The following is a 19795-nucleotide window of genomic DNA, read 5'->3' as shown; positions in this document are numbered from 1 at the left end:
TTTGGTGGCAAAAACGGGAAAGCAGACTATTATCTAAATGGTGGCCGATTGGGAAAGGGGGAGATGCAGCGAGACCTGGGTGTCATGGTACACCACTCATTGAAAGTAGGCATGCAGGTGCAGCAGGCAGTGAAGAAAGCGAATGGTATGTTGGCTTTCATAGCAAAAGGATTTGAGTAGGGAGGTTCTACTGCAGTTGTACAGGGTCTTGGTGAGTCCACACCTGGAGTATTGTGTACAGTTTTGGTCTCCAAATCTGAGGAAGGACATTATTGCCATAGAGGGAGTGCAGAGAAGGTTCACCAGACTGATTCCTGGGATGTCAGGACTGTCTTATGAAGAAAGACTGGATAGACTTGGTTTATACTCTCTAGAATTTAGGAGATTGAGAGGGGATCTTATAGAAACTTACAAAATTCTTAAGGGGTTGCACAGGCTAGATGCAGGAAGATTGTTCCCGATGTTGGGGAAGTCCAGGACAAGGGGTCACAGCTTAAGGATAAGGGGGAAATCCTTTAAAACCGAGATGAGGAGAACTTTTTTCACACAGAGTGGTGAATCTCTGGAACTCTCTGCCACAGAGGGTAGTTGAGGCCAGTTCATTGGCTATACTTAAGAGGGAGTTAGATGTGGCCCTTGTGGCCAAGGGGATCAGAGGGTATGGAGAGAAGGCAGGTACGGGATACCGAGTTGGATGATCAGCCATGATCATATTGAATGGCGGTGCAGGCTCGAAGGGCGGAATGGCCTACTCTTGCACCTAATTTCTATGTTTCTATGTTTATATAAGATTATTAAGGGTTTGACAATAGACACTAGACAATAGGTGCAGGAGTAGGCCATTTGGCCCTTCGCGCCATTCAATGTGATCATGGCTGATCATCCCCAATCAGTACCCCGTTCCTGCCTTCTCACCATATCCCCTGACTCCTCTATCTTTAAAAGCCCTATCTAGCTCTCTCTTGAAAGTATCCAGAGAACCGGCCTCCACCGCCATCTGAGACAGAGAATTCCACAGACTCACCACTCTCTGTGAGAAAAAGTGTTTCCTCGTCTCCGATCTAAATGGTTTACTCCTTATTCTTAACTGTGGCCCCTGGTTCTGGACTCCCCCGACATCGGGAACATGTTTCCTGCCTCTAGCCTGTCCAAATAATCTTATATGTTTCAATGAGATCTCCTCTCATCCTTCTAAACTCGAGAGTGTACATGCCCAGCTGCTCCATTCTCTCAGCATATGACAGTCCCGCCATCCTGGGAATTAACCTTGTAAACCTGCGCTGCACTCCCTCAATAACATAGTCTGTGGCATTCTCTGCCTCAGAGGGTGTTGAAGGCCGGGTCTCTGGATACTTTCAAGAGAGAGCTAGATTCGGCCCTTCGAGCCAACACCGCCATTCGATGTGATATTGGCTGATCATCCCCAATCAGTACCCCGTTCCTGCCTTCGCCCCATATCCCCTGACTCCGCTACCTTTAAGAGCCCTATCTAGCCCTCTCTTGAAAGCATCCAGAGAACCGGCCTCCAACACCCTCTGAGGCAGAGAATTCCACAGACTATGCTATTGAGGGAGTGCAGCGTAGGTTTACAAGGTTAATTCCCGGGATGGCGGGACTGTCATGTGCTGAGAGAATGGCCATTTGTGGCCAAAAATTGAGGTCCGTCTATGCATTTAAAAATTCTATTTTTTAACGAGTCAGGGAATGTATAAAATGGATTCAATTCCGAAGCTACTCACCTTCCAATTTGCAAAACAACGTCAGTTCTGAAATCAAGAACATAAGGTTATGTTAGTGAGAGAGATTCTATAGCTAATGCCGCATGGGGGGGGGGGTAATTGTGTTCATAAATTGATGTTCATATGTTATAGGAGCAGAATTAGACCATTTCGGCCCATCAGGTCTACTCTGCCATTCAGTCATGGCTGACATATTTTTCCCTCCCATCCTCATTCTCCTGCCTTCTCCCCATAACAATAGACAATAGACAACAGATGCAGGAGTAGGCTATTCGGTCCTTCGAGCCAGCACCACCATTTACTGTGATCATGGATGATCATCCACAATCAGTACCCCCTTCCTGCCTTCTCCCAATATCCCTTGACTCTGCTATCTTTAAGAGATCTATCCAACACTCTCTTGAAAGCAAGAGCACCCACTGCCTTCTGAGGCAGAGAATTCCACCGATTCACAAAAATCTGGGTGAAAAAGGTGTTCCTTATCTCCATTCTAAATGGCTTACCCCTTATTCTTAAACTGTGGACCATGGTTCTGGACTCCCCCAACATGTTTCCTGCCTCTAGCGTGTCCAATCCCTTGATAATCTTATATGTTTCAATAAGATGCCCTCTCATCTTTCTAAATTCCAGTGTGTACAAGCCCAGCCGCTCCATTCTGTCAATATATGACAGTAAATCTACGCTGCACCCCCTCAATTGGAAGAATGTCTTTCCAAACCTGTCCTATCCATGTACCTGTCTAACTTTTTATTTAACGTTGGGATAGTCTCATCCTCAACTACCTCCTCTGGTAGCTTGTTCCATACACCCACCACCTTTGTGTGAAAATGCCACCCCTCAGATTCCTATTAAATCTTTTCCCCTTTACCTTGAACCTATTGGTTCAATAGGTGCAGGAGTAGGCCATTCGGCCCTTCGAGCCTGCACCGCCATTCAATATGATCATGGCTGATCATCCAACTCAGTATCCCGTACCTGCCTTCTCTCCATACCCCCTGATCCCCTTAGCCACAAGGGCCGCATCTAACTCCCTCTTAAATATAGCCAATGAACTGGCCTCTACTCTCTGTGGCAGAGAATTCCAGAGATTCACCACTCTCTGCGTGAAAAAAGTTCTTGTCATCTCGGTTTTAAAGGATTTCCCCCTTATCCTTAAGCTGTGACCCCCTTGTCCTGGACTTCCCTAACATCGGGAACAATCTTCCTGCATCTAGCCTGTCCAACCCCTTAATAATTTTGTAAGTTTCTATAAGATCCCCTCTCAATCTCCTAAATTCTAGAGAGTATAAACCAAGTCTATCCAGTCTTTCTTCATAAGACAGTCCTGACATCCCAGGAATCAATCTGGTGAACCGTCTCTGCACTCCCTCATCCCCAATCAGTACCCCGTTCCTCGATTCCCCTACTCTGGCCAAGAGATTCTGTGCATCTACGCGATCTATTCCTCTCATGATTTTATACATGGTGTCGGTGAATCCCATTTATCAACTAATGTTTGGTGTGCTGAATCTCAATTTATATGGAGTTCAATAGAAATGTTCGACACAAAAAGCTGGAGTGACTCAGCAGGTCAGGCAGCATCTCTGGGGAAAAGTAAAAGGAGTTGAGACCCTTTTTCCTTCCAACTCCGAATAGAAATGTTGATCAGGCACAAATTCTAATGTGTAGAACATTCCCAATAACACACAGTTTCAAATTGAAGAAGTCCAAAGAAGGGTCCCGAACCAAAACGTCACCATTCTCCCCAGAGATGCTGCCTGTCCCGCTGAGTTACTCCAGCACTTTGTGCCTATCTTCAACCGATAGACTTTGCTTACAGGATTTTACACTCTTTTGTGAAATTTTGCTCAACTGTTTTGGGGTTTTTTTTTGTACCTACCTTTAACCTTTTGATGTTTTTTCCTGTGGTGAAATATTTGACAAATGATCACAATGATGACGAGAATAAAAAGTAACGAGAAAACAACCATCCATATGTTGGTCTTGGGGAAAAAAACACCTGCAAAATACAATTAAAAAGAATCATGCACATAGTTCTCTGATAGTGGCTTCTCAGGTAGATAAGGTTGTCAAAAAGGCTTTGGCCTTCAGTCAGAGTAATGAGTATAGAGAATATGTAGGAAAGAAATGCACACTCGGCTCGGACAAACTCTGAACATTAATAGCCCATAATCTGTTTATTTGCACTTAATCAGTTTATTTATTCATGTGTGTATATATTTATACAATGTATATGGACACACTGATCCGTTCTGTATTCATGCCTACTATGTTCTGGTGTGCTAAAGCAAAGCAAGAATTTCATTGGCCTATAGGGTGATTTCACCAAAGGTCAAATGAGCGTAGATCCCCCCTCACGTGACCGAAAAATTTAACTGGAGGACATATGTCACTTCGGTACATGTTAGTGAATGGGGAAACACGCACTTTCACACCCGTTAAAAACATGGAAAACGGCCGATTTTTGAGCTGAAATTTTCTGTGCTAGTCGGGGTGACCGTGAAGCACAGCGACCTAAATTTTCAGGCAAAAAAAAAAGATAGAGATCGCGTTTGCTCGCTGAATTTCATCCAAAGTAAGGCATTATTAACTTACTTTTGATGAAATTCAGCGAGCAAACGCGATAATTCCCGATATTTTGGACCTTTAAATCTCCACGGCAAATGTCCGCTGTTCACTTCCGCTGTTTTTCCACCTTCAGTTCCCTCTTGTAATTACCTTACTTTCTATCTTTTTTTTTGCCTGAAAATTTAGGTCGCTGTGCTTCACGGTCACCCCGACTAGCACAGAAAATTTCAGCTCAAAAATCGGCCGTTTTCCATGTTTTTAACGGGTGTGAAAGTGCGTGTTTCCCCATTCACTAACATGTACCGAAGTGACATATGTCCTCCAGTTAAATTTTTCGGTCACGTGAGGGGGGATCTACGCTCATTTGACCTTTGGTGAAATCACCCTATACAGAGACACATGACAATAAACTCACTTGAACTTTTGAACTTGAACAGATGCTGGCTTCTACCAAAGATAGACATAAAATGCTGGAGTTACTCAGCAGGTCAGGCAGCATCTCTGGAGAAAAGGAATCAGTGAGGTTTCAGTTTGGAACGCTTCCTCACACTGCAATCTTTTTTCCCCCAGTGTGAAGAAGGGTTCGGACCCGGAACGTCACCTATTCCTTTTCTCCAGAGATGCTGCCTGACTCACTTGGTGTCTATCTATGAAAGGCAAAGATTAAGTGAATGTGGAAAGGATGTTTCCACTAATGGGAGAGTCTAGGACCAGAGGTCATAGCCTCAGATTTAAAAGGTGCTCTTTTAGAAAGGATACAAGTGTAGTAGCCATTTAGCTTAACTCAGTATGTGATAACCATAACCAGCTACCTTTAAATGTTATCTGCCTGTAATTATGTGGGTGGGATTTATACGTAGTCTGAGGCGTGTTTGTGGCTGGGATTCTCGTGCGGACTCGCTAGAGGTTAGTTTAGTTTGAAGAAGCATGGGGGAGAGGTCACAGCTTTTGACCATGCACTAGTATGACCACATTAAAATGCACTTACACAACAAGAAGCTTGGACGAATATCTTACTGTATTTATTACTATAATAAAGAAACTATTAATGACAAACATAGAAACATAGAAAACATAGAAAAATAGGTGCAGGAGTAGAGGCCATTCGGCCCTTCGAGCCAGCACCACCATTCAATATGATCATGGCTGATCATCCAACTCAGTATCCTGTACCTGCCTTCTCTCCATACCCCCTGATCCCTTTAGCCACAAGGGCCACATCTAACTCCCTCTTAAATATAGCCAATGAACTGTGGCCTCAACTACCCTCTGTGGAAGAAAATTCCACAGATTCACCACTCTCTGTGTAAAAAATGATTTTTTCATCTCGGTCTTAAAAGATTTCCCCCTTATCCTTAAACTGTGACCCCTAGTTCTGGACTTCCCCAACATCGGGAACAATCTTCCTGCATCTAGCCTGTCCAAGAATTTTGTACGTTTCTATAAGATCCCCCCTCAATCTCCTAAATTCTAGTGAGTACAAGCCGAGTCTATCCAGTCTTTCTTCATATGAAAGTCCTGACATCCCAGGAATCAGTCGGGAAAAGAGACCGTGTTTGGAAGATTCATCTTTCTACGGCATTGAATGCCTTGTGTAGAGCTCAGGAGTGCGTATCGATTATCCACTGATCCCTTGTCTCCAGTGACTAAATGAAAGAATCCTTGAAATTATATAAAAATCTGGCACCACAGCGAGCAGGAACATCTCGCATCAGAGGGTAGTTAATCTGTGGAACTCATTCCCACAGAGGGCTGTGGAGGCCAAGTCAGTGGATATTTTTAAGGCAGAGAGACAAATTCTTAATTAGAACGGGTGTCAAGGGTTATGGGGAGAATTATTACTGGGTTTGGACACACTGGAGGCAGGAAACATGTTCCCGATGTTGGGGGAGTCCAGAACCAGGGGCCACACAGTTTAAGAATAAGGGGTAAGTCATTTAGAATGGAGATGAGGAAACACTTTTTTACACAGAGAGTTGTGAGTCTGTGGAATTCACTGCCTCAGAGGGCGGTGGAGGCTGGTTCTCTGGATGCTTTCTAGATAGAGGTCTTAAAGATAGCGGAGTCAGGGGATATGGGGAGAAGGCAGGAACGGGGTACTGATTGTGGATGATCAGCCATGATCACAGTGAATGGCGGTGCTGGCTCGAAGGGCAGAATGGCCTCCTCCTGCACCTATTGTCTATCGTCTAAGATAGGAAATTGGGAATCGGAGGCACAGATCAGCCTTGATTGAATGGCGGAGTGGACTCGATGGGCCGAATGGGGTCACTCCAATAACTTGCAAACTTGTCTATTGTCTATTGTTATGGGTAAAGTTGTAAAAGCCATCTGCAGAAAGAAAGATACCTTGGAACCATAACCCCGAAAACGCAGTTCCCTGCCAAACATGAGCAAGTAAGCAAGCAAAATTATTTATATGGCACATTTCAGGAACAAGGCAATTCAAAGTGCTTTACACAAAGCATTAAAAAGCAATCAAAAATGGTTATTAAATAGAATAGAAAATAAAAACAAGCTAAAATAGATTAAAACAAGTATAAAGGTGCAGGAGGAGGCCATTCGGCCCTTCAAGCCAGCACCGCCATTCAATGTGATCATGGCTGATCATCCCCAATCAGTACCCCGTTCCTGCCTTCTCCCCATATCCCCTGAGTCTGCTATTTTTAAGAGCCCTATCTAGCTCTCTCTTGAAAGCATCCAGAGAACCTGCCTCCACCGCCCTCTGAGGCAGAGAATTCCACAGACTCATCACTCTCTGTGAGAAAAAGTGTTTCCTCGTCTCCGGTCTAACTGGCTTACTCCTTATTCTTAAACTGTGGCCCCTGGTTCTGGACTCCCCCAACATCGGGAATATGTTTCCTGCCTCCAGCGTGTCCAAACCCTTAACAATCTTATATGTTTCAATGAGATCCCCTATCATCCTTCTAAACTCCAGAGTGTACATGCCCAGCTGCTCCATTCTCTCAGCATATGACAGTCCCACCATCCCGGGAATTAACCTAGGCTGCACTCCCTCAATAGCAAGAACGTCCTTCTTCAAATTAGGGGACCAAAACTGCACACAATACTCCAGGTGTGGTCTCACTAGGGCTCTGTACAACTGCAGAAGGACCTCTTTGCTCCTATATTCGATTCCTCTTGTTATAAAGGCCAACATGCCATTGGCTTTCTTCACTGCCTGCTGTACCTGCATGCTTACTTTCATAATGAACAAGGACCCCCAGATCCCGTTGTACTTCCCCTTTTCCCGACTTGACGCCATTTAGATAGTAGATGAACAGCAGCATCAAACAGAAAAGTCTTCAGCCCCGAATTAAAAGAACTGAGATTTGGATCGGACATGCATTTTTCGGGAAGTTTGTTGCATATATGTCGTGCATACAAAACTAATCGCTGCTTCTCCAGGTTTAATTCTGACTCTGGGGACAGAAAGCAGACTTGCCCCAGGCGACCTGAGAGGTCTGGATGGTTCATAATGCAGCAGAAGATCAGAAATGTATTTTTGGTAAACGTTTGGGTACAACGTTTGGTTGCAAAGTCGGGCACTCACCTGATATTTCAAAGTGAGCCTCCTCCTCTTTCTTCAATACGTTGTTCTGCATTAGGCAGGAAAATCTGTCCACAGAATCACTTGTTACTTCAACTTGGTTCAATACAGTAAAGAGGCCAGTGGTCTTATCTTTCTCCATTGTCACAGATTGTCCTGTTAAGTTTGCTCTGTCCCCGCTCATCCACCGGACGTGTGGCTCAGGGTACCAGCCATCAGACCTGCATCCGACTCGAATGCCCTTCTGACCGACTCCTTCCAGCTGGATCCAGGGCTGCCGACCCATCCCTGGAAAGCAAGTGTAAACATCAAAGCGGGATTGCATGCATGATCAATAGACAATAGACAATAGGTGCAGGAGTAGGCCATCCGGCCCTTCGAGCCAGCACCGCCATTCACTGTGATCATGGCTGATCATCCACAATCAGTATGTTCAAGGAGGAACTGCAGATGCTGGAGAATCTAAGGTAGACAAAATTGCTGGAGAAACTCAATGGGTGCGGCAGCATCTATGGACGGGAGGAAATCAATTCCTTCGCTCCATAGATGCTGCCGCACCCGCTGAGTTTCTCCAGCAATTTTGTCTACCATCCACAATCAGTACCGCTTTCCTGCCTTCTCCCCATATCCCCTGACTCCGCTATCTTTAAGAGCCCTGTCTAGCTCTCTCTTGAAAGTATCCAGAGAACCGGCCTCCACCGCCCTCTGAGGCAGAGAAATCCACAGACTCACAACTCTCTGTGTGAAAAAGTTTGCCCTCATCTCAGTCCTAAATGCCTTACACCTTATTCTTAAACAGTGACCCTTGGTTCTGGACTCCCCCCACATCGAGAACATGTTTCCTGCCACTAGCGTGTCCAAACCCTTAATAATCTTATATGTTTCAATTAGATCCCCTCTCATCATTCTAAACTCCAGAGTTTACAAGCCCAGCCGCTCCATTCTCTCCGCATATGACAGTCCCGCCATCCCGGGAATTAACCTGGTGAACCTACGCTGCACTCCCTCAATAGCAAGAATGTCCTTCCTCAAGTAAGGAGACCAAAATTGCACACAATACTCCAGGTGTGGTCTCACTAGGGCCCTGTACAACGGCAGAAGGACCTCTTTGCTCCTATATTCAACTACTATGGGTGCTGTCTGTGCGGAGTTTGCACGTTCTCCCCGTGACCTACGTGGGTTTTCTCCGAGATGTTCGGTCGCCTCCCACACTCCAAAGACGTGCAGGTTTGTAGGTTAATTGGAGTGCTATAATCGTAAGTTGCCCCGAGTGTGTGTAGGATAGTGTTAGTGCGCGGGGATCGCTGGTCGGCGCGGACTCGATGGGCCGAAAGGCCTGTTTCCGCGCTGTATCTTTAAACTAAACGAAACTCTAGTTACTCACTAGGGCCCTGTACAACTGCAGAAGAACCTCTTTGCTCCTATACTCAACTCCTCTTGTTATGAAGGCCAACACGCCATTCACTTTCTTCACTGCCTGCTGTACCTGCATGCTTACTTTCATAGACTGATGTACAAGGACCCCCAGATCCCATTGTACTTCCCCTTTCCCATACGATAGCCTCTCATCCTTCTAAAGTATGATGGTGATTGTATAAGCAGTTGGCGATATCGTAATCAGATGGTCTGACCTCCCACATGCAGCCGGATCTTGGCTTCTTCGTAGTCCTGTTTGAAGTCGATGAAACAGGTGTACACCCCATCATCGAAAGCATTTATGTTCTTCAATTTAAGTGAGGCATTTCCGATGGAGAACTCTTTGTTAAAGAGCTCTGTCCTGCCATGAAAGGCACTGTCCTGAGCGGTCAGCAGGTCGTGTCCATTGGTGTACAGATGCACTGGTGACGAAAAGTCGGTTTTGAACCATCTGACCTCCAAGTTACTCAGGGCTGTTGTTGGTTCCGTCTGGCACTCCAGCACAACATCTTTCCCCACCGAGACCACCGGGTCGACCTTCGGACCAAAAATGCGGATCCTCCCTGATGAAACGGAACAAAATTGACACAACATCACGACAGACGTATTTTATCAGTATGCATCACAGCTGGGTTTGTGGATACACTCATCTCAAGTCAAGAGAGTTTATTGTCATGTGTCCCAGATAGGACAATGAAAGTCTTGCTTGCTGCAGCACAACAGAATATAGTAGGCATAAATACAGAACAGATCAGTGTGTCAATATACCATAGAACGCACGCACGCGCGCGCGCGCACACACACACACACACACACACACACACACACACACACACACACACACACACACACACACACACACACACACACACACACACACACACACACACACACACACACACACACACACACACACACACACACACACACACACACACACACACACACAGCAATAGGCTTTTATAGTTCAGAGTTTGTTTGAGTTGGGTTTAATAGCCTGATGGCTGTGGGGAAGTAGCTATTCCTGAACCTGGATGGTGCAGATTTCAGGCTCCTGTACCTTCTACCTGAAGGCAGCGGGGAGATGAGTGTGTGGCCAGGATGGTGTGGGTCTTTGATGATGCTGCCAGCCTTTTTGAGGCAGCAACTGGGATAGATCCCCTCGATGGTGGGGAGGTCAGAGCCGATGATGGACTGGGCAGTGTTTCCAACTTTTTGCAGCTTTTTCTGCTGGGCGTTCAAGTTGCCGAACCAAGCCACTATGCAACCGGTCAGCATGCTCTCTACTGTGCACCTGCAGAAGTTTGAGAGAGTCCTCCTTGACAAACCGACTCTCCGTAATCTTCACAGGAAGTAGAGGCGCTGATGTGCTTTCTTTATGATTGCATCAGAGTTCTGGGACCAGGAAAGTTCTTCGGAAATATCTCTCCGTTGCCATGGGGAAGAAGTTACAGGAGCTTGAGATCAAGTGCTTTAGTCTGCACCAGAGACACATATTTAATATGCTTCATTGAAAAACACAATTAAAAATTAAGGAACGAAAAAGATAACTTACCTGATAACGTTGGATGAACACAGAGCAGGAACAAAATACTGATGTGACTTCCATCCATCACTGTAAGGAAAATATTTAGAGGTAGATTTGTCAAGATAATACTGTCTCCAGAGTAATATGTTTACATATCTGTTGTCAGAAGATAAACACAAACAGCTGGAGTAACTCAGCGGGTCAGGCAGCATCTGTGGAGAACATGGATAGGTGACGTTTCACAGAGTGCTGGAGTAACTCAGCGGGTCAGGCAGCATCTGTGGAGAACATGGATATATGACGTTTCACAGAGTGCTGGAGTAACTCAGCGGGTCAGGCAGCATCTCTGGAGAGAAGAATTGGGTGACGTTTTGGGTCAAGACCCTTCTTCAGACTGGGTGTGAAGTGTCTGAAGAAGGGTCTCGACCTGAAAAGTCACCCATTCCTTCTCTCCAGAGATGCTGCCTGGCCCTCTGAGTTACTGCAGCATCAGCATTTACTCCAGCATTTTGTGTCTATCTTCGGCTTAAACCAGCATCTGCAGTTCCTTCCCACACAGGCCATTGTCAGCTGTGACCAAGGTGCAAACAAGTTACACACCCGTCACATACAACAAATAGTCCTCTGTCATTTTCGCCACCTCCAACGTGACCCCACAACTGGCCACATCTTCCCATCTCCTCCCCTCTCTGCTTTCCGCAAAGACCGCTCCCTCCGTAACTCCCTGGTCAATTCTTCCCTTCCCTCCCGCACCACCCCCTCTCCGGGCACTTTCCCTTGCAACCGCAAGAGATGCTACATTTGTCGCTTTACCTCCCCCCTCGACTCCATTCAAGGACCCAAGCAATCGTTCCAGGTGCGACAGAGGTTCACCTGCATTTCCTCCAACCTCATCTATTGCATCCGCTGCTCTAGGTGTCAGCTGCTCTACATCGGTGAGACCAAGTGGAGGCTTGGCGATCATTTTGCCGAACACCTCCGCATTAACCAACCTGATCTCCCGGTGGCTCAGCACTTCAACTCCCCCTCCCATTCCCAATCCGACCTTTCTGTCCTGGGCCTCCTCCATGGCCAGAGTGAGGCCCACTGCAAATTGGAGGAGCAGCGCCTCATATTTTGCTTGGGCAGTTTGCACCCTAATGGCATAAACATTGACTTCTCCAATTTCTGGTAGCCCTTGCTGTCTCCTCCCCTTCTCAGCTCTCCCTCAGCCCTCTGGCTCTTCCTCTTCCTTTCTCCTTTCTTCCCCCCCCCCTCAAGTGTGGAACCGGTGAAGTGACAAGGGAGGAGGGAGGGGGCAAAGGGGAGAGGGAGGTGTAGGAGAAGTTACATAACATTGGGGAATTCAACGTTGTGAGCTACCCATACGAAATATGAGGTGCTGCTCCAATAAGCGAGTTCGGTATTACGAAAAACGCAAGGAATCATGGGATTTGTCAAAAGTCACGAGCGATAAAAACTCTCGGCAGCTGGGCCTTCGTTCCCGTCAGTCCAGGCAGGGCTGTCGGTTAGCCCTGTGAGACGGGCAGAGATGAGCTGGATTTAGCGCTGCTTCTCCGCGCTGCCTGTGGGCGCCGCGCCCGTCTGACTCCCGACGTCCTGGCCGTCTCTGGACCGACAGGAGGGGGTGGGTTGGGGGGGATGGCACTCGGGAGGGAACGGGGATGGTCCAGTTGCGGTCAAGTCAAGTCAAGTCTATTTGTCACATACACATACGAGATGTGCAGCGAAATGAAAGTGGCAATGCCCGAGGATTGTGCAAAAAACACAGAACAGAATAGAACAGAATCAGTAATTACATATTAGAATGAATGGATAAATAAATAAATAAACTGGAGACCAGCGGTTCGGCAGCGATTGCGGTGCCGGAGACCCGGGATCGATCCCCGCTGCGGATGAGGCGCAGGTCCGTGTGTCCATGCACGGCTAACGAGAAGCTTTTGTCACTTGTGACCTATGACCTGAACATGCGCAGTCAGAATACCGAAGTTGTTTATTTGCGCTGGGCCTCACTCTGGCAATGGAGGAGGCCCAGGACAGAAAGGTCAATGTGGGAATGGGGAGGGGAGTTAAAATGGTCGGCAACCGGGAGATCCAGCAGGTCCTGGTGGGCCAAGCAAAATGGTTCAATGGAATTACCCAACACATACAATCTCCCATTTCTTCCCCCCCCCCCCCCCCCCCCCCCCCCCACACCCCCCCCCCCCCCCCCACCCCCCCATTTCTCATTGCTTCACCTGGATTTGAACCCATTTATCACCTTCCTCTCCCACTACCTCCTGATCCCCTTCCACCTATAATCCTTTCTGAGGATAAGTCTCTCCGAGGATCCTTCAATCCTTCTACTCTGGTGCTGTGGAAAGCATCCGAAAACATCACAATCTGGTTTGGGAACAGCTCTGCCCAGGACAGGAAGGCTCTGTAGAGAGTAGTGCGTTCGGCCGAACACACTATGGGAACTACACTCACCCCCCTGCAGGACCTATACACCAGGAGGCGCAGATCCACAGCCAGCAACATTATGGGGGACCCCTACCACCCCAGCAACGGACTGTTCCAGCTGCTACGGTCAGGCAAACACCTCCGCTGTCAAACAGAGAGGATGAGACGGAGTTTCTTCCCACAGGCCGTCAGGACCGTAAACCATTATCTCACCAGGGCAAAAATATTGTGGCGTCTTTTTTTTAATGTAAATACTGGTTCTGTTCTGTTCTGTTATTCTGTTGTTTTGCACAATTCCGCAGGCATTGCCACTTTCATTTCACTGTACATCTTGTATGTGTATGTGACAAATAAACTTGACTTGACTTGACTTCACAACCCATATCTCTCTTCGCTTAACATCTGATCTCATGTTCTATGACTTTTTTATTTCTGGCCTTTCTCCTTACCATTTACTAATCAACTTCCCCGCTCCCACCCCCGCCCCCCCCCACCACCCCACTCCCAGCCCCCCCCCACCCCCACCCTCACCCCCAGCCCCCCCCCCATCCTCACCCTCACCCCAGCCCCCCCCCCCATCCTCACCCCACTCCCAGCCCCACCCCCACCCTCACTCCCAGCCCCACCCCCATCCTCACCCTCACCCCCAGCCCCACCCCCACCCCATCCTCACCCACTCCCAGCCCCACCCCCACCAATTGACCTTTCCCCCACCCCACCCCACCAATACCCCCACCCTCACCCCACCCCCACCCTCAGCCGCACCCCCATTATACCCCCCCCACCCTCACCCCCATCCCCACCCTCACCCCCACTCTCACCCCGCATCATCACCCCCCCCACCCCCACCCTCACCTCCACCCTCACTCCCATCCTCAGCCCCACTCCCAGCCCCACCCACCTCCTGTCACCTGCCAGGAAAAGACACAAAGTGCTGGAGTCATCAGTCAGTGCATAAATATGGACGTTGGGAGAAACACATAATATAGGTGCAGGAGGAGGCCATTTGGCCCTTCGAGCCTGCACCGCCATTCATTGTGATAGCTGGGATATGGACCAAGCGCTGGCAGGTGGGACTAGTGTAGCTGGGACATTGTTGGCAAGTTGTAAACCAAGTTCCTTGTGTCTCTCCAGATTCTCTAAAGGGGCAACGACCCGAGCGCACCCAGTGGGGGCTGTGGGCAACGTGTGGTGTGGGCAACGTGTGGTGTGGGCAACGTGTGGTGTGGGCAACACAGGTTCCCTTCCACCGACAAACAGGGGCAGCGATCGCTTTGTCACCTGGTCAATCCCCCGGCGCGGCCGCTTCGCCTCCTCCCTCGTCCCCGCTCTTCGCCCGGGGGTCCTCCCCCTCCCCACCGAGTCTGCAACCGGCAACCAGCAAACAGAATGGAGTGACCGGGCTCTGAGTGACCGCTTCCTTCCACCGTGACCTTCACTGGACGAGGACGACGACCGTCGGGAGAGGAGATTAACACAGACTTGCGTTTCCGCAAAAATGGGGCATGCATGGGCGGAGCGGAGAGAGTGAAACTAATATAGGGATTGAAGGTTGGAAAGATCAAGGGTCCAGCCAACATGTATGTCCCAGCTACACTAGTCCCACTTGCCTGCGCTTGGTCCATATCAAAGACCTTAGAGCGGGGTTTGGGTCCATAATCCCTCCAAACCTGTCCTATCCATGTACCTGTTTCTTAAACGCTGGGATAGTCCCAGCCTCAACTACCTCCTCTGGCAGCTTGTTCCATACACCCACCACGTCTTGTGTGAAAAAGCTACCTCTCAGATTCAATAGACAATAGGTGCAGGAGTAGAGGCCATTCGGCCCTTCGAGCCAGCACCGCCACTCAATGTGATCATGGCTGGTCATCCCCAATCAGTACCCCGTTCCTGCCTTCTCCACATATCCCCCCGACTCTATCTTTAAGAGCCCTATCTAGCTCCCTCTTGAAAGCATCCAGAGAAACGGCCTCCACCGCCCTCTGAGGCAGAGAATTCCGCAGACTCACCACTCTCTGTGTGAAAAGTGTTTCCTCATCTCCGTTCTAAATGGCTTACCCCTTATTCATAAACTGTGTGGCCCCTGGTTCTGGACTCCCCCAACATTGGGAACATGTTTCCTGCCTCTAGCGTGTCCCAAAAATCTATTCTCCTCACCGCTATATAAGATCACCCCTCTTCCTGCTGCATTGCAAGGAACAAAGTCCTGGCATAGCTCAACCTCTCGCTGTAGCTCAGGCCTTCGAGTGTCAGCAACATCGTCGGAAATCTTCTCTGCCGCCTTTCCCAGCTGAACATCAGGGAGTTATGGACTAGGACCCCAAGATCCCTCTGCATATTAATGCCTCAAGCAACAAAACTTAATTTTAAACAAAATTGTTGAAATTAGTACCAATAAAAGATCAGTTACATGAAGTTATTTATTTTGAAGGTTGTTACATCTCACCATTTCTTGTTAATAAAATTCACAAACCTTAAAGACAAAGAGAGCTCAATCTGGCATTTAACTCGAATATTTGCAGGAAATCTCCAACAAGCAAAGTAAATGAAAGATTTTATCTTTGCGAATGGCGACTATTTTCACCATCTTTGAGATGGAACTTGAAAAATCTAAGCCAAGCTGCACAAGATGAATAATGGATACTGCTTAAATCTCCAAAGTAACAATTGTGACAATCCAGATCCTTATACCAAGAGATTGTGGCAATTTGTGACAATCCAGATCCTTATGCCCCTGTCCCACTTAGGAAACCTGAACGGAAACCCCTGGAGACTTTGCGCCCCACCCAAGGTTTCCGTGCGATTCCCGGAGGTTGCAGGTGGTTGCCGGAGGTTGCAGGTAGTGGAAGCCTGACAAAAACCTCCGGGAACCGCACGGAAACCTTGGGTGGGGCACAAAGTCTCCAGAGGTTTCCGTTCAGGTTTCCTAAGTGGGACAGGGGCATTACACCAAGGGATGAACAATGGTTGGTGGTAGTTTAGCTTGGTTCAATTTAGAGATACAATGCAGAAAAACAGGCCCTTCGGCCCACCAAGTCCGCACGGGCCTGCTATCCCCACACATTAACACTACCCTACACACGCCAGGGACCATTTTACATATACACTGAGCCAATTAAGCCCTGGACTTCTTTGGAGTGTGGTTTGGAGTGACCAAAGATCTCGGAGAACACCCTCACTGGTCACGGGGGAGAACGTATAAACTCCGTACAGGCAGCACCCGTAGTCAGGATCGAACCCTGGTCTCTGATGGTGTAAGGCAATAGCTCTACCGCTGCACACACAGTGTTGGTAGACATAGAAATTAATCAAGATATGAGCATTATTGATTAGGGAACAGACAAGATCCTTATTCTAAGGGATGAACAATGGGTGGTGATTACCGATCGATGGATATCAAATGCATTCAAGATATAAACATTATTGATTAGGGAACACACTAGATCCTTGCAGTAAGGAGGAAGGAACTGCAGATGCTGGTTTATGCTGAAGATAGACACAAAATGCTGGAGTAACTCAGCAGGACCAACTTGTGCACTGTGGCCTATTGCACCCAGTCCATCCTTGCTCTGCTGGGGCAGATCGACAGAAAATGCTGGAGTAACTCAGTGGGTCAGGCAGCATCACTGGAGAGAAGGAATAGGTGACAATTCGGGTCCCGACCTTGAGCAGAGCTAGTCTGAAGGATCTCGACCCATTCCTTCCCCCAGACCAAATGTGCAGGGAGGAACTGCAGATGCTGGTTTAAATCGAACATAGACACACAAAAACATGCTGGAGTGACTCAGCGGGACAGGCAGCATCTCTGGATAGAAGGAACAGGCGAGTATTCGGGTCCAGACCCTTCTTCATGCTGAGAGTACGGGGAGAGGGAAACCAGAGATATGGAAGGGCAAGGTGTGAAAACGAGATATCTTTAGTAAGTCTGAAGCAGGGATGAACGATGCACAGTAATTAATGATCGAAATAGTTCAAGATATGAACATTAGTGAATGGGAAACAGACCAGATCTTTGGAGTGAGGGCTGATGATAGAGATAGAAATGATTCAAGATGAGTGTTATCGATTGGGGAACAGTGCTAAATTAGACAGTCACTGGACTCTGAATGAAAGAGGCCGTTAGAGAATGCGAAAATGCCCCTGCAAAGACGATAAATCGCAAATAATTGCAGCTAATGCATGGTTGTAACAGGTTTATTGCACGTGTGTAGTGTCCTATGCAGTGGAAACTGGTGGGTTGCTGGAGATGATGTCACTTATGAAAGGAAATCCAATCTATTTAATAAATCTCTCGCAACCTCACGAGCACACCTCGTTTGTAACAGATAATATACATTTGACGACTTGGGGTCCATCATTCATATGGGGGGGGGATTCCAACCTTCACGTGGTCTGCCCTGTTTTGACGAATGCAATCAACCTGGCATGCTCAATCAAAGAAGATCAAATAGAACAAGTTGTGCACGCCATAGGCAAGAGGAAGAATCATATTGGGGGAACAAATGTATTACACTTTGACCTTTGAAAGCAAATTTGTAGTTGTAAACATCTTCCTGCATTGTGTGTGTGTGTGTGGGTGTGTGTGTGTGTGTGTGTGTGTGTGTGTGTGTGTGTGTGTGTGTGTGTGTGTGTGTGTGTGTGTGTGTGTGTGTGTGTGTGTGTGGGTGTGTGTGTGTGTGTGTGTGGTGTGTGTGTGTGTGTGTGTGTGTGTGTGTGTGTGTGTGTGTGTGTGCAGGTGTGTGTGTGTGTGTGTGTGTGTGTGTGTGTGTGTGTGTGTGTGTGGGTGTGTGTGTGTGTGTGTGTGTGTGTGTGTGTGTGTGTGTGTGTGTGTGTGTGTGTGTGTGTGTGGCGGTGTGTGCGGGTGTGTGTGTGTGTGTGTGCGTGTGTTCGTGTGTGTGTGTGCGGGTGTGTGTGTGCGTGTGTGTGAGCGGGTGTGTGTGTGTGCATGTGTGTGTGTGCGTGCGCATGTGTGTGTGTGCACGTGTGTGTGTGCACCAACTATCAGTTCAGTTGCAGGATCATATGAAACTAACATCCATCAGCCTGACTATCATACTAGTTCATATTGCAAAGGAGACCTCTCAGAGCAAGGGATCATGGCTCCCTTTGTATAGCGGGCGGCCTCTTCCAGACCGGTCCCCCTAAGAGGTCTGACCGGTAGCTCCCAAGACCAAGCTGTGCAGGTCGGAGAGGGCCGTCTCCAGCGACTTGGAGAACCATTCCGCATTCGTCTCCTCACAGCAGTTGAAGGCAGAGACGGAGAAATTGATGTGGTCCTCCAAAGGGTTGTACCAAACCCCATATCCGTCTGGCTCCATCGGGCCGAAGCACATCACACAGTCAGCTCTGGCAGAGACCTGTGAAAGGGAAAGAGTCTCAGGTTAAGAACACCCATTCAATAGACACTAGGTGCAGGAGTAGGCCATTCGGCCCTTTGAGCCAACACCGCCATTCAATGTGATCACGGCTGATCATCCCCAATCAGTACCCCGTTCCTGCCTTCACCCCATATCCCCCGACTCCATTATCTTTAAGAGCCCTATGTAGCTCTCTCTTGAAAGCATCCAGAGAACAGGCCTCCACCGCCATCTAAGGCAGAGAATTCCACAGGCTCACAACTCTCTGTGTGAAAATGTGTTTCCTCATCTCCGTTCCAAATGGCTTACCCCTTATTCTTAAACTGTGTGGCCCCTGGTTCTGGACTCACCCAACATCAGGAACATGTTTCCTGCCTCCAGCGTGTCCAAACCCTTAATAATCTTACATGTTTCAATAAGATTCCCTCTCATCCTTCTAAACTCCAGAGTGTACAAGCCCAGCCATTCCATTCTCTCTGCATATGACAGTCCCACCATCCCGGGAATGAACCTGGTGAACCTACACTGCACACCCTCAATAGCAAGAATGTCCTTCCTCAAATTAGGCGAACAAAACTGCACACAATACTCCAGGTGTGGTCTCACTAAGGCCCTGTACAACTGCAGAAGGACCGTCAACATATAATTAGGTATCGCACGTGATTTCAGCACCATTTCTTTTACCAAATTGCAATGAAAAACTCCAGATGCAAGTGAGAGGTTTGGAGGGATATGGACCAAATTAAGGGTTTGGACACGCTAGAGGCAGGAAACATATTCCCAATGTTGGGGGAGTCCAGAACCAGGAGTTTCTCTGAGGATGTTTATACTCTCTAGAATTTAGGAGATTGAGAGGGGATCTTATAGAAAACTTACAAAATTTCTTAAGGGGTTGGACAGGCTAGATGCAGGAAGATTGTTCCCGATGTGGGGAAGTCCAGGACAAGGGGAGCTAAGGGGGAAAAACCTTTAAAACCGAGATGAGAAGAACTTTTTTCACACAGAGAGTGGTGAATCTCTGGAACTCTCTGCCACGGAGGGTAGTGGAGGCCAGTTCATTGCTATATTTAAGAGGGAGTAGATGTGGCCCTTGTGGCCAAGGGGATCAAGGGGTATGGAGAGAAGGCTGGTACGGGATACTGAGTTGGATGATCAGCCATGATCATATTGAATGGCGGTGCAGGCCCGAAGGGCC

General features: G+C 48.0%; 2 protein-coding genes across 2 annotated transcripts in view; both read right to left on the bottom strand.

Moving 5' to 3' along the window:
• Nucleotides 1–14732, bottom strand: part of LOC129715887 (butyrophilin subfamily 1 member A1-like) — a 17954-nt gene extending 3222 nt beyond the window's left edge. Inside the window, 6 exon segments of the mRNA XM_055665779.1 lie at nucleotides 1740–1766; nucleotides 3619–3738; nucleotides 7861–8145; nucleotides 9489–9836; nucleotides 10829–10888; nucleotides 14525–14732. Coding sequence (XP_055521754.1) covers nucleotides 1740–1766; nucleotides 3619–3738; nucleotides 7861–8145; nucleotides 9489–9836; nucleotides 10829–10886 — 838 coding nt within the window. The 5' untranslated portion in view covers nucleotides 10887–10888; nucleotides 14525–14732.
• A 3440-nt stretch (nucleotides 14733–18172) lies between these two features.
• The window catches only part of cratb (carnitine O-acetyltransferase b), a 38772-nt gene continuing 37149 nt past the window's right edge, over nucleotides 18173–19795 (bottom strand). The window contains exon 14 of the mRNA XM_055665777.1: nucleotides 18173–18600. Within this exon, the coding sequence (XP_055521752.1) occupies nucleotides 18385–18600 (216 nt within the window). The 3' untranslated portion in view covers nucleotides 18173–18384. The remainder of the gene's footprint in view (nucleotides 18601–19795) is intronic.

The sequence above is a fragment of the Leucoraja erinacea genome, unplaced genomic scaffold (assembly GCF_028641065.1).
Source record: "Leucoraja erinacea ecotype New England unplaced genomic scaffold, Leri_hhj_1 Leri_147S, whole genome shotgun sequence".
NCBI classification, from domain to species: domain Eukaryota; kingdom Metazoa; phylum Chordata; class Chondrichthyes; order Rajiformes; family Rajidae; genus Leucoraja; species Leucoraja erinaceus.
Note: the sequence above shows the minus strand (reverse complement) of the source record. Positions and strands in the feature narration are given on the sequence as shown.